The sequence below is a fragment of the Schistocerca serialis genome, chromosome 5 (assembly GCF_023864345.2).
Source record: "Schistocerca serialis cubense isolate TAMUIC-IGC-003099 chromosome 5, iqSchSeri2.2, whole genome shotgun sequence".
In the NCBI taxonomy this organism is placed as follows: Eukaryota; Metazoa; Arthropoda; class Insecta; order Orthoptera; family Acrididae; genus Schistocerca; species Schistocerca serialis.
This window is the reverse complement of record NC_064642.1, coordinates 35,272,028-35,287,452: the sequence shown is the minus strand read 5'-3', so window position 1 is coordinate 35,287,452 and position 15,425 is coordinate 35,272,028. Positions and strand designations below refer to the sequence as shown.

At 37.8% G+C, this 15,425-nt stretch overlaps 1 protein-coding gene across 3 annotated transcripts in view; it reads right to left on the bottom strand.

Moving 5' to 3' along the window:
* Positions 1-15,425, bottom strand: part of LOC126481027 (titin) — an 804,028-nt gene that overhangs the window by 760,005 nt on the left and 28,598 nt on the right. For all 3 annotated transcript variants that reach the window (XM_050104491.1, XM_050104492.1, XM_050104490.1), the window contains exon 2: positions 2,201-2,458. In XM_050104491.1, coding sequence (XP_049960448.1) covers positions 2,201-2,368 — 168 coding nt within the window. In that variant the 5' untranslated portion in view covers positions 2,369-2,458. The remainder of the gene's footprint in view (positions 1-2,200; positions 2,459-15,425) is intronic.

The window sequence follows — 15,425 nt, the reverse complement described above, 5'->3', positions numbered from 1 at the left end:
AATTCAGACAGACAGACAGACAGACAGACAACAAAGGGATCCTATACAGGTTCCATTTTTACTGACTGAGGTACAGAACCCAAAAAATGGATCTGTAACAAAGACAGTGGCAAAGAAATGAGTTGTTTTCAGAGCTGACTAGATCTGGCCTTTGTCCTACAAAAAAATTGCTAATTATAGCTGATAATGTGACTTGGATGAAGACTTGATGATAAAGATTCCTATGATTCACTGTGTAAAGAATAAGGTGGATGGAAGAGTGGGGTTGTGTGGCAGAAAATTAAAAGACTGAGCAAGCAGAATATAGTTTGACAAAACAAATTTAGAATTTTGTCATATAATGTGAAAGACAATGAACATGAATTTTACTTACAGAGAAGAGAAACTGAGTCTATAAGGACCAGGGGGTCTTGGTGTCAGGTGGTCCCAACTGTTAAATTGTTTTACAGCACTGAGATGAAGCTGGTAATGACAAGATGAACATTCCAAATGAATTCAATACAGACTTGATTTTAAGGAATTTCAATTTTTAAGTTCTTTGATTGTGAAAAACATAAATTATGAGTTCTGTATGTTAATTATTTGTCTGACATCGCTTCATAGTGAATTCATATTTTTGTTGTGAGCTCTGTCTGAGATGGAGTAAGTACAAAATAATCTCCTACAGGACTCAAAAATAATTTCATGTTGACTTTGCGTCCTCATCCCATTTCTGAAATGGAGTATGTACTCTTGGAGGAAAGGCATCAAGCTAACATAAAGCAAGAAATTGGAAATCTCTGCCAATTAGAAGAAGTTAAAAATATATCTCATTAGCAATCTTTTCATAAATTATCTGAGTGTATAGTTTTAGGGATTAAAAAGTTCTGTTAGCTACATGGCAAATAGTGTTTGTTATGAAGCTGTATGATAAGTAATAATGCACTATAAGTAGGACTCAGTAGTTATAAATGTAAAGCACAGTTTGTCTGAAAAATATCGTTGCAGTCAAATGAATATGAAGCTACTGATAGCAATTGAACAATAGTTATACAGTAAAACTAAGGAAACAGCCGTTTTTTCTTTTTTTTTTTTAAAAAAAAAGTAGTGGCTGTCTTACCAATTTAATTGGTTAAATTTAGTGGTATAAGTATGAATAGCAGCAAGCATTATAGTGATAGCTGATTATTAATACATTATGCTGAGTAAACTTCTGTGCTGCCATTGTCTCATGCTAATATATACCTTGACTCATTCCATATCCCTGAAGGTTCTCCTTTTTAATGGGATGTACGGAACATAATGAATTAATGAACGAATGAACAAACATGTTAGTGAATGAGTAAAAGGAGACTTGTACCTTTCGTTTCAAGTTAGCAGAGTAACTGAGTGTTACTTCTTTTATGAATTTCTTTTCTTCGTATTCTTGTCTATGTATTGATAAGATGTTTATGTTGTATAAGATGTGCTTGCTTTGTATCCAGAATATAATAAATAAGTCAATGTAGCTCTTGTGAAATGAAACCTGCATCTGCATAGCAAAGGCTTTACTAGCAGTAAAGTTATGAAATAATAATTAAGCTTTCAGTCAACAGAGGTTTAGATTTTCTTCGTTACCTGTCGTACCTGAGGCAAGATTTACTTCCTTTTTAGTTGTGGTTCAGATACTCTGAGTAGTTCGGAGCCATTTCTTTTTCTCTCTATCCTGAATTATGTCCCGTAATATGTTAAGTAATTTGATACATAGCAAGCGTCTAATAGATGTCAGAGGCAAAAGCAAATTTTTTCAGATGCTGCACAAGTATTTGAAATTAGATGTTTCATTCATGAAGAGACAAATGATATTTATAATAACACTCTTTTGTTTAAGAGTCAGGAAGCACAAATGTGTACTCTACACTACACCTTTGCTCAAACACTGTAGCTGTCATGAATAAATAGTATGTATCAGTGATTCGTCTCTGTATCACAGACAGCTAAACAAACAAGCACAAATAGCCAGATTATCATATAGAACTCCATCTGTCATAAGCTACCAAACCTCGTTTTCATTACATAACAACATTTGTAATGTACATAGCAACAAAAATTTGAGACATGCATTCTGCATACATCTTTCTCAGCTGCAGTATCTGGTTTGAATCTTCTGATGATATCACAGGATGCTCTTCAACGCGTGCCGAGCTATTGTAGGGTGATATCCCTTTTCAGGGGAGCTTACCTCTTTGAGACCATCTTCCAATTTAATTTCCTCTTCAGTTTTTTCCTCGAAATCTTGTTTTTTCTGCCGTATATCAAGAGCTGGAGCACTATCATGAGTCTCCTTAGAAATAGAAGCAGCCCCTTTTTCTGCTTTTGGTTCTGCACTATCAGTTATCTCGTGGGTCATATGATACGATGTTATTCCAAAGGACGGGCTATGAGAGAGCTTCAGTGTTCTAGTCTCTGTCACTTCATGGACAATGACTCCTTGTCTTTCCTGCAACACAGAGAATGAAGCAATCCTTAATTTTTTTGATGTAGGAAATAATTCAAAGCTATCTTTTCCAAACAACTTTCCAATTGTTAGTACCAAATAAATCACTTTCCAACAGTTTTGTTGTCTTATTATATTAGAGAAACTATAGTATACATAAAAATTTAATATGAGTCAGTCCCACAGCATAAACTTAAATCACTGGAAGATTTTATTTAATTAAATTTTTGCATTAAAATTCAGAATACAGTTGGGTTTGTGTAGTGTTATTATCTCATATATTTCGTGTGCTTATAAAATTCATATGTACAACTGCAGAGAACAAATATTTAGAGAAGCTAAATACTGAATATTTCTGAGAATGAAACTGGGTCAGATTTATCAAACTATTGAAAATCAACAAACTACGTTCAGTAGATGATTACATTGTGGAATATGGAGATTTACTTCCACTTGGAAATTGTGATGCAATTGCTCTTGTTAACTTAAAACTATATAATGACAATAAATTCATGTAATAATGCATAATATTCATAAGATTCAGTGGAGAAAAAATCATATATTTCACTAAAGGAAAAATCTGCCACTTCCAGAAACATTTTTGTGAAACTAGAGGCGTGTGTATGTGTGTGTGTGTGTGTGGGGGGGGGGGGGGGGGGTGGAATTATCGGCCTTAATTACTTAATAAAAATATTAAATTATAGGTTGTTAAAGAAATGACAGCTTTGTTACAACAGTGATTCTCATAAAATTATATAAATTACAAATGATATGGGTGAGAATTGTTATATTGGTATCACAAATCTTCAAAATATTCGAGTAAAAATAATATTGTGTTCATCGATGATGTTGGACAAACTAAAAAATATCTTATAAGAATAAATTAATGCAATGTAAATTAAATGTCATAATTACAAACAAAATTATTTCTTATCATGTTATCTTGTGGTTCATGGTGTGGGTTCCTGTTGTCATGTCCTAGTTCATGAACCACGGGCAACGTATGAGTGGCCAAGTAAGTGGTCCTGACAGTCAGGATACTAGTTACTTTGGAATAAGGCTGGGCGTCTCGGACATATTCTGAGTCGTGGTCACCTTTGTGCTCAGACGGCAAAGACTACCAAATCACCTGTTAGTCCCTCAACCATTAGGGGTAAAACCCAATGGGACCTGGGGCAAATAAGGCTAGCAACCTGCTTCCCTGGTACTTTAAATATGATGCTGGCAACAATCAGAGCAAAATGCCTCGGACCTTTGGAGCTGACGGAGCCCCACCTCCAATTGACAAACCAGGGACTCCTAAGATACGACTCAGCAAACGAATGGTAACGAGATGGGGAGCTATTAATATCAATGGGGGCTACTCTGGGAAGAAGGTAGAGTTGGCAGAGGCTGCAAGTAAGATGGGGTTGGACGTTTTAGCTGTTAGTGGCATTCGAGTAAGGGGTGAGAAAGAAGAGGAAGTGGGAGAATACAAGGTTTACCTGTCAGAGGAGTCAAAGCAGGAATAGCACAATGGGGTGCAGGGCTTTACATCAGGAAAACAATGGAATCCAGCGTAGTTGCAGTAAGATACGTAAATGAACGACTGATGTGGATAGATTTGACAGTGTCTAACAAGAAAATTAGGATTGTGTCAGTATATTCGCATTGTGAAGGGACAGATCAAGATAAGAGGGATAGTTTTTATGACACACTCAGTGATATAGTTGTTAGAGTAAAGGACAAGGACAGTGTTCTGCTCATGGGTGATTTTAATGTCAGGATTGGAAATCGAACAGAAGGGTATGAAAAGGTTATGGGTAAATTTGGAGAGGATATGGAGGCCAACAGGAACGGGAAACAACTCTTGGATTTCTGTGCCAGTAGGGGCTTAGTAATCACAAACTCATTTTTTAAACATGAGAACATTCACCGGTATACTTGGGAAGGCAGAGAAACCAGATCTGTCATTGACTATATAATAACAGATCAGGAACTCAGGAAGGCTGTGAGGGACACACGTGTATTCAGGGGATTCTTTGATGACACTGATCACTACTTAATCTGCAGTGAAATTGGTATCATGAGGCCGAAAGTGCAGCAGGTCAGGTCAATATGTAGGAGGATAAGAATGGAGAAACTTCAGGATAAGGAAATCAGGCACAAGTACATAACAGTGATCTCAGAAAGGTACCAGTTAGTTGAATGTAGGCAATTACAGTCATTGGAAAAGGAATGTACAAGGTACAGGGACACAGTACTAGAAGTAACTAAAGAATGTCTTGGAACAGTAGTGTGTAAAGGTAGGATGAAGCAAACAGTTTGGTGGAATGACACAGTCAAGGCAGCCTGTAAAAGGAAAAAGAGGGCGTATCAAAAATAGCTACATACTAAAACTCAGGTAGACAGAGAAAGGTATGTTGAAGAAAGAAACAAAGCCAAACAGATAATTGCAGCATCCAAGAAGAAATCTTGGGAAGACTTTGGAAACAGGTTGGAGACTTTGGGTCAAGGTGCTGGAAAACCATTCTGGAGTGTAATTAGCAGTCTTCGAAAGGGAGGTAAGAAGGAAATGACAAGTATTATGGACAGGTCAGGAAAGCTGCTGGTGAATCCTGTTGATGCCTTGGGCAGATGGAGGGAATATTTTGAAGAGTTGCTCAATGTAGGTGAAAATACGATTAGTAATGTTTCAGATTTCGATGTACAATGGGATAGGAATGATGATGGAAATAGAATCACATTTGAGGAAGTGGAGAAAATGGTCAATATATTGCAGTACAATAAAGCGGCTGGGGTGGATGAAATTAAGTCAGAACTCATCAAATACAGTGGAATGTCAGGTCTTAAATGGCTACACAGGATAATTGAAATGACGTGGGAGTCGGGACAGGTTCCATCAGACTGGACGAAAGCAGTAATCACACCAATCTTTAAACATGGAAACAGAAAAGATTGTAACAACTACAGAGGTATCTCTTTAATCAGCGTTGTGGGTAAAATCTTCTCAGGTATTGTTGAAAGAAAAGTGCGAGTTGAGGACAAATTGGATGAAAATCAGTGTGGGTTTAGGCCTCTTAGAGGTTGTCAGGACCAGATCTTTAGCTTACGGCAAATAATGGAGAAGTGTTATGAGTGGAACAGGGAATTGTATCTATGCTTTATAGATCTAGAAAAGGCATATGATCAGGTTCCTAGAAGGAAGTTATTGTCTGTTCTATGAGATTATGGAATAGGAGGCAAACTTTTGCAAGCAATTAAAGGTCTTTACATAGATAGTCAGGCAGCAGTTAGAGTTGACGGTAAATTGAGTTCATGGTTCAGAGTAGTTTCAGGCGTAAGACAAGGCTGCAACCTTTCTCCACTGTTGTTCATATTATTTATGGATCGTATCTTGAAAACAATAAACTGGCTGGGTGAGATTAAGATATGTGAACACAAAATAAGCAGTCTTGCACATGCGGATGACTTAGTTGTGATGGCAGATTCGATTGAAAGTTTGCAAAGTAATATTTCAGAGCTAGATCAGAAATGTAAGGACTATGGTATGAAGATTAGCATCTCCAAAACGAAAGTAATGTCAGTGGGAAAGAGATATAAACGGATTTAGTGCCAAATAGGAGGAACAAAGTTAGAACAGGTGGACGGTTTCAAGTACTTAGGATGCATATTCTCACAGGATGGCAACATAGTGAAAGAACTGGAAGCGAGGTGTGGCAAAGCTAATGGAGTGAGCGCTCAGCCACGATCTACTCTCTTCTGCAAGAAGGAAGTCAGTACCAAGACTAAGTTATCTGTGCACCGTTCAATCTTTCGACCAACTTTGTTGTATGGGAGCTAAAGCTGGGTGGATTCAGGTTACCATGCTTTCCAGAGGTATTGAAATATGGTGAGATCAAACCTCTATTCAAGAAAGGATCGACAGAAGATATGGGGAATTACCACCCTATCTCTCTCTTGCCGGTCTTCTCTAAAGTGTTTGAAAAGATTGCAGCAAAACAAATTAATAACTTTCTTACTGTAAATGATATAATTTTTAAAAACCAGTTCGGATTCCAACAGGGTAAAAGCACTGCGAAAGCTATAAATGAGTTTATCCAAAAAATATGCTCCACGTTAGATAAAGGTAGAAAGGTTACAGGTATATTCTGTGATCTGACTAAAGCTTTTGATTCAGTGAACCATGCATTACTCCTCCACAAATTACAGATGTATGGAATCAGAGACACTGCTTTAAAATGGTTTAGCTCTTACCTGTCAGGTAGGAAACAAAGAGTAATTTTAACTTCAAATGGAACCAATTATTCATCAGACTGGAAAACAGTTCCCCAAGGAGTCCCACAAGGTTCGATATTGGGTCCCTATCTGTTTCTTTTTTACGTAAATGACCTACCACTTGCTATTGATGTTCATTCAGTCTTATTTGCTGATGATACATCAGTCCTAATTGAAAATGAGGTATCTGAAAATATTCCAGAAAAAGCCAAAAATACTTTAGAAAAACTTGAATCTTGGTTCTATCAAAATGGACTAAAACTAAATGTAACTAAAACCAAAATGATGCAATTTGAAGCTAAATCAGTAGGAAGGAGTGAAATAAAGATAACTTGCAATGATCAGGATATCACAGAAGCAAACCACGTGAAGTTCTTAGGCCTAAATCTTGACAAAAATTTAAATTGGAAGGTACACATAGATTACTTAGCAAATAAACTGAACAACTTAGCATTTGCAATGTGTATTTTGTCAGGTGCCACAAACATGGATACCAGAAAGATAGTTTATCACTGCTACTTTGAGTCTGTTATTCGTTATGGCATAATCTTCTGGGGAAATTCAGCAAATGTCACTAGGCTCCTAGTATTACAAAAGAAAGTAATCAGAAACATGTGTGTTGCAAAAAAACGAGAATCCTGTCGACCACTGTTAAAGAATTTAAAAGTACTATCTGTCCCCTCACTTTACATATATGAGATGGTGGTGTTCCTATATAGAAATCAACATACACTAGACAATTTCCGTTTTGACCACAACTCCAGCACTCGCCACAGAGATAACTTCAAACTTCCAACACATCGTTTAAAACTTTATGCCCAAACGCCAGAGTATATGGGGTTAAAAATTTTCAATAAAATAAAAGGCAGTAATATATTTAAAATGGAGATTGGTTCACTGAAAAGATTGCTCTTTACTCTCCTGGTGGAAAAGTGTTATTATTCTGTCGATGAATTCATTGAGGACAGCTTCACAATCTGAACACAGGGATTGTAATACATTTATTATTTTATGTACATGTGTAGCTGTAACTTAGAAATGTAAAATATAGTGTAAACTTTTGTATTTCTCTTAAAAAAAGGAAATAAAGTTTCTTTTGTAAACCTTGACATGTCTCCTGTACATCATATCAAATGATTTGAAAATTTATGTAATGAGATGAATAAACCACATAACATAACATAACATAACATAACATAAGGTTGAGGTTATGGATATGAAAGTAGCTAGGATGATTGCAGGTACTAGTAGATGGGAACAATGGCAGGAGAGTGTCCACAATGAGGAAATGAACTCTATAGATGTAGCAGTCAGGGCGAACAGGCTTAGATGGTGGGTTCATGTTACACGCATGGTAGAAACAAGGTTACCCAAGAGACTCATGGGTTCAGCAATAGAGGGTAGGAGGAGTCGGGGTAGACCAAGGAGGAGATACCTGGATTCGGTTAAGAATGATTTTGAAGTAATAGGCTTAACATCAGAAGAGGCATCAATGTTAGCACTGAATAGGGGATCATGGAGGAATTTTATAAGGGGGACTATGCTCCAGACTGAACGCTGAAAGGCATAATCAGTCTTAAATGATGATGATGATGATGGTGATGTTATCTTGTGAAACTAATATGTGATGAAATGGTGAAATGCAAGTAAAATTTCAAAAATGAAAATATGAATGTAGCTCAATTGGAATGGTTTGTACCCTAGATGATTTAGAAACAAACTTGTCAGGCTACATGTAACAATCAGTGGTTTGTGTCAGCAGGCAGTGACTTTTGAGCAGTGTAAATAATAACGAATAAAATCATAATCGTAGTGTATTGAAATTATTGGCATTTATTTATTTGTAAAGAATACTAAGATGCAACCAAAATATTTGCAGCAAACTAAAGCCTGAGGAATAGAAGATATTACAGTATGTACTTTATGACATAAATGCTTTATCACTTTGCTTTATGTCCTCACATAAATTAATGTCAGGTGCATAAACGCTGCACAGTGAGACAAGCCAAAAGTGATGTGAAAAATTAAAAAAAAATGTAACTGTGGTCTACATCGGATGTTTATGGTAAGAGGCAAAGCCTTAAAAATCAGCTAGTTAAGTTTTAGTGTGCCATTTAATGAGCCTTACTTCACTAAAACTGCCTGGGGCCTTGACACTCGCTTGGCAGTCTAGTTGCCGACATTACAACACTTTGAGCAAGTGCTGTTAACAGACCATATCTGTGTTCATGTGGTTGTTTCTTTATGGGTAAGTTATCATCATTACAGTCAGTTTTCTGGTTTAACATAGCTTATAGCTTTGTTACTTCATATTTTACTAAAATCTTTTTAGTTGTTTTTCTACTATTATTAGTGTCTATTAATTTGCCAAAGGTGTATTAGCCTAGCCAGTTTATGGGTGTATTTTGCATTCGTGATCTTTTTCTGCTCACTGAATTTGCACGGCTTAGTAGCTTGCTTTTTCCTATAGTCATTACCCTTCTTCCTGTTGCTTCTAGGTGATATAAAGAAGAAATGGCTATTTCCTCCCAGTTTTTTGTGGCCGTTAATTATGTTTGATGCCTTGGTAATGATTAGCAAGAGTTTTTATTGGTAAGCTCAGTCATGGTGGATTATTTTATGATCTGAAGTTTATACCCCTCACCACCCCCTGAAACACAAAGTGGTCCTGTGCTTCATAGTCCAGTTCATCTTTTCCCAGATTGCGTGATGATGGCTAGATGAGGCAGAACACGTCACATGTGAAGATTAATAAACCTATCCTGTGCAACCAAGACTGTTTTTTCTGTATCTAAAGATCTATTATGGCTGCTATACCATTGCCACCACGGTAGTTATGGAGTGGATGATTTTAATTGCAACTTGTCTAGTAAGGCAACGAAATGAGTGGCTTGAGATTTTTACAAACTGGAGTTTAAGATAATGAAAACAACCCTGAATATTATGTTTACTAAGACCTGTCTTGCTGATGAAGTTATTCTGTCCTATGTACATAGGTGCTTCAAAGTCAATCATTTTGACATACATCTGTGGTGATGTACAGATGTGCTAAAGTCATTACTTCAAATGAAATTAATAGGTGGCACATTATTAAGGATAGACTAAATACTCTTGCATACAGCACCTATTTTAAAGCTGTTAAGATTTTTTAATTTCGTACTTTTGACAATCTGATCATTACGTTAATTTAAGTATAGGGGAAACAGCCCAGCAGCGTAGTGAATGTCATATTAACAAGCTTAGGAAACTTGAAAGATATATAGTAAATCTTCCACCACCCCTTTTGATGAGCCTCAGCATAGCTTCCCATTTGTTGAGACTGTTATTAATCTCACAAACATTGTATTCAACCAATCACAGTTGACGCTGTTAAAGGCCTAAAGTATCAATTAACACCACAGTTAGATAATAAGGTGACTACCTCTCTCATCACTGATGTAGAAATGGCCTTAGATAAAGCCTCAATTGGAAGTGATGCAGCTATCTGCTTAACGGTTTAAGCGAGTGAGATTATCCAGAGGGCCGTAAGCAAAACATCTCCACCACAAGAACACCAAATCCTGAAGGACATCAAACAAAAAATGGTAGAGGGTGATGCCGTATAGCAGCCTTTGACGAGGTTTAAAAAATTAACTTGACTGTTGCTTGTTCATAATTCAGACGCAGCTGCTTTGCAGTTTGATACTCCTGAACCCTCACGCCCCTGTGCTCCACAGACAAATAAAAACTCACAAAATTGACCGTCCAGCTAGATTAATCATCAACAGTATAGACAGCCCTGTGTACAAGGCTGCTTAATTTGTTGTTCAGATTTTAAAAGACAATGTCACATACGTAATAGGAGACATAATAGGAAACAGTTAGTCACTAGTATGCCTGAAAATTGTTACCTACTCTCACTACATATCAAAAACTAGTACACAAATGTACCTGTGGCTGAAACCATTGGAATTATACATAAAATCCTTAATTGGAAAAGAATCCTTCTCAATAGAGGAAGTCAATGAGATCACTGGCCTTCAGGAAATAGGAATTTCTCAAAATTACTTTTCTTTTACAAGCAGGAAGATGTTCTTGCGACTGCCTCTCAGGTTTCTTGGCTGATGCATTTTCAACAGTGCACTCCTCCTCCAATCATCCTAGAAGTTATAAACTCAGCTATTTCAGAGCTACTATAGCATGAATGTGTGAAATCCCTCTCTCTGACAGCAATATCAATAATGAATTAGAGAACCTGAGCTTTGTACCACATGAAAAGGATTGCAGCCCTTCACTGGTGAACCATTTATATAATGAATGAGAAAACGCTGCAGTCTCTGCTATTAATCCTTCGCTTATATCAGCAGTGTGTGAAACCAAATGTGTGGGTATCCCATTTCTTGGGCCTTTTCATACAAGTTTGCTAAGCTATTTTGGCATACTAATGTTCATGTTGTATTTTCAAAGGGCTCTCTCATGCAATACATGCTCCCCCATAATGACCAACTTATCAGGAATTCATTCTCTAAGTCATGTGTCTAGGTGTACAGAATGTTTCATGTAGTATATTGGCCAAACAGAGAGATATTTCACTGTTAGGTTTAAGAAGTATCTACTGACAAAACATCTCTCTCTCTCTCTCTCTCTCTCTCTCTCTCTCTCTCTCTCTCTCTATTCGTTTAGTCGGTTCCAACTCTTCGTGACCCCATGAACCAAATCACGCCACTTTTTCCTGTCTTGCACTTTCTCCCGTAGACCTTCCAGGTTGGAACACATTGCTGCTGTGATGCCATTGATCCATCTCATCCTCTGACGTCCTCTTCTTCTAGTTCCTTCAATCTTCCCCAGCATTAATGTTTTCTTCCAGCGAGGCATGCCTTCGCATTGTGTGTCCAAAGTAGGTCAGCTTTTGTTTTAAGATTAGACCTTCCAGGGAGAAATCTGGTTTAATTTGCTCCAATATTGATCTGTTGGTCCTCTTTGCAGTTCATGGAACTCTAAGAAGTTTCCTCCAACACCACAATTCGAAGGAGTCAATTCTTCGCCATTCAGCCTTTCTAATGGTCCAGGTCTCACATCCATACATCACAACTAGAAAGACCATAGCCCTCACAATATGGATCTTTGTTGCTAGTGTTATATCTCTGGACCTTATAACCTTGTCAAGGTTTGACATCGCCTGTCTACTGAGCAACAGGCATCTCCGGATTTCATGGCTGCAGTCACCGTCAGCAGAGATCTGGGAACCGAGATAACTGAATGTGGTCACTACCTCCATGGTTTCTCCTGCTATATCCCGCGAATTGGTAGGTGTAGTTGCCATAATTTTCGTTTTCTTCACATTCAGCGTAAGACCAGCCTTTTCACTTTCGTCTTTCACCTTCAGTAAGAGTGTTCTCAAATCTTCTTCACTTTCTGCTCATAGGATCGTATCATCCGCGTACCTGAGGTTGTTTACATTTATTCCAGCTATTTTAATTCCTGTTTCTCCTTCATCTAGCCTCACATTCCTCATGATATGTTCTGCATACAGATTGAATAAGTACGGTGACAGTATGCAGCCTTGCCGGACCCCTTTCTGAATCTTTATCCATTTCGTTGTTTCATACATAGTTCTCACCGTGGCTTCTTGGTCAAGGTATAAACTCCGTATCAGATGAATGAGGTGATCTGGTACACCCATGTTTTTCAGTACGTTCCATAATTTGTTGTGATCAACGCAGTCAAAGGCTTTGGCGTAGTCAATAAAGCAGAGGTACACATCTTTCTGGAATTCTCTCGCTTTTTCCATAATCCACCGAATGTTAGCAATTTGATCTCTAGTTCCTCTTCCTTTCCTAAATCCAGCTTGTTCTTCTGACAGCTCTTGATCTAGATATTGGCGAAGTCTATTTTGTAAGATTTTCGACATAACTTTGCTAGCATGTAAAATAAGTGCGATTGTTCGGTAATCTGAGCATTCTTTAGAACTTTTCTTCTTTGGAATGGGGATGAATACTGATCTTTTCCAGTCTTCTGGCCACTGCTGCGTGATCCATATTTTTTGACATATTGAGTGCAGCACTTTCACTGCATCCTTTCCAGTGACTTTAAACAATTCTGCTGGTATTTCATCATGTCCACTAGTTTTGTTATCAGCCATATTTTCAAGGGCCCACTGGATTTCGCTCTCCAAAATATCTGGCTCTAGTTCTAAATTTACATTAACATCAGCAGTAGGAGCCCTGTTATGATGCAGTTCTTTCTTGTATAGGTCTTCTACATATTCTGCCCATCTTTCCTTAACATCCTCTGCTTCACTCAGATCTTTCCCGTTTCTATCTTTTATCATTCCAATTTTTGCCTGGAATTTTCCTTTAATTTCTCTAATTTTCTTATAAAGATCTCTTGTCTTCCCCATTACGTTACTATCTTCAACTTCCTTGCACTGTTCATTAAAGAATATATTTTTATCTCTTCTAGCTAATTTCTGAAAATCTTTATTTAATTCAAACATAGCTGATCTATCTCCCTTGATTTTTGCTTTCCTTCGTTCTTCTGCAACTTGCAATGCCTCAACTGATAGCCATCTAGCCTTCTTACTGTTCCTTTTCTTGGGAATGTGTTTCTCTGCGGCCTCCTTGACAGTATTAGCTACTTCTGTCCACATCTCTTGCGAGCTTTTGTCCTCCAGCTGTAATACATTAAATCTGTTTTGTACCTCTGCAGCATAGTCGGAGGGTATAGAGTTAAGGTCGTATCTGCAAGTTGGGATACTTTTTGGTACATTCTGAAGTTTCAGCCGAAATTTTGCAATCAGGAGCTCATGATCTGATCCGCAGTCAGCCCCAGGTCTTGTTGTAGCTGACTGAACTGCGCTCTTCCACCTCTGATTACAAAGTATGTAATCAATTTGGTTCCGGTGTTGGCCATCTGGCGAAGTCCAGGTATATAGGCGTCGTTTTGGTAGTTGAAACAGTGTATTAGTAATTATCAATGAATTTTCTTGGCAGAATTCTAGGAGTCTCTGTCCAGCTTCATTTGTTGTACCAAGACCATATTTCCCTGTTATACTCTCTACAGCTTCATTTCCCACTTTTGCATTCCAATCTCCAACTATGAAGACGATATCCTTTTTTGGTGGTGACAGTAGTAATTCTTGTAAATCTCCATAGAACTGGTCAATAATTTCCTTTTCAGCATCGGTTGTTGGTGCATAAACTTGAATTACTGTGATGTTGAGGGGCTGACCTTGAAGTATGATGGACATCATTCTATCATTTTTATATTTGCATCCCATCACAGCTTTTCTCACTTTATCACTAACTATGAAGGCTACTCCATTACTTCTGTTGTTATCGTGCCCAGAATAATACACCGTATGGCCATCCGAAGCAAATTCTCCCATGCCAGTCCACCTCATTTCACTTATTCCCAATATGCCGATGTTAATTTTCTCCATTTCTCTTTTCACTATGTCTAGTTTTCCTTGATACATGGATCTTACATTCCATGTTCCTATGCAGTGCTTCTCTTTGCACCATCTTACTCTTCGTGAAGCTCCTCTCAACCTGGTTCCCCCCGGAGATCCGATCGGGGAACTTGAAACTCCGGAACATTTTGAGCTGAGCGAAGCCATAGGTCAGGTGAAAAACTTATCCCCTTTGCCCAGCATCTCAACTCTTCTGAATCGGCCCCAGATTTAGAAAACCTTAAAATACTTCAGGTGGCCAACAAAGGCAAGAAACTGAATTTATTGGAAGAGTTTCTAATTTCTAAGCATATTTTCAGATCTCCGAGTCTAATAAATGAACAAGTCTGTTCAAACATCAGATATTTTTTGACATAATCAGGCATATCTTTAAAGGATGCTTTCCATTTGTATTACTTATTGAATATTTTATTTAACCCTTAGAAATCAGCTAGTTAAGTTTTAGTGTGCCACCTAGTGAGCCGTTGCTCACTAAAGCTCCACGGGGCCTTGACACTTGCTTGCCATGGATAAGTAATCATCTTTACAGTCAGTTTTCCAGTTTAACATTGCTTATAGCTCCGTTGCTTCATATTTTACTTTAGTCGGATTTGAGTAGGCAGAATTATATTGATGATGTAATGGAGCATCAACTGTTGCTATCTGGCTATTACCTCCCAGTTCTGTGGGACTGTTAATTGCATTCAAACTATTTTGCTTTTGATGATACCTTATCCACTACAGTGCCTTAAGTGTTCCATATAGCTCAGCAATTAAAGTCTGTACACTTGTTGAGAAATTTAAACTTGATGAAACTTTGAGGAAAGATTTCTGAGCAGCAGTGGACATACCCTTGTATTGGGCATTTAAGTTTGTAGTTTGTAACTGAAATAATGTAACAAACTCATGAAAATTACAGTTGGAGTACATTCTTTCTTGAATGTAGCTAACTCTAAAACAATACTGAACATCTTTAAAAAGCCAAGGTGCAGCTTTACCTCAACTTTGGTGTAATATATCAATATTTATCACCCTTATTTTGTGTCAGTACCTGTAAGGGCTGGCCGCTGTGGCCGAGCGGTTCTAGGCGCTTCAGTCTGGAACTGCGCTGCTACTACGGTCGCAGGTTCGAATCCTGCCTCGGGCATGGATGTATGTGATGTCCTTAGGTTAGTTAGGTTTAAGTAGTTCTAAGTCTAGGGGACTGATGACCTAAGATGTTAAGTCCCATAGTGCTCAGAGCCATTTGAACCATTTTTGAACCTGTAAGGTTTATCTGCATAC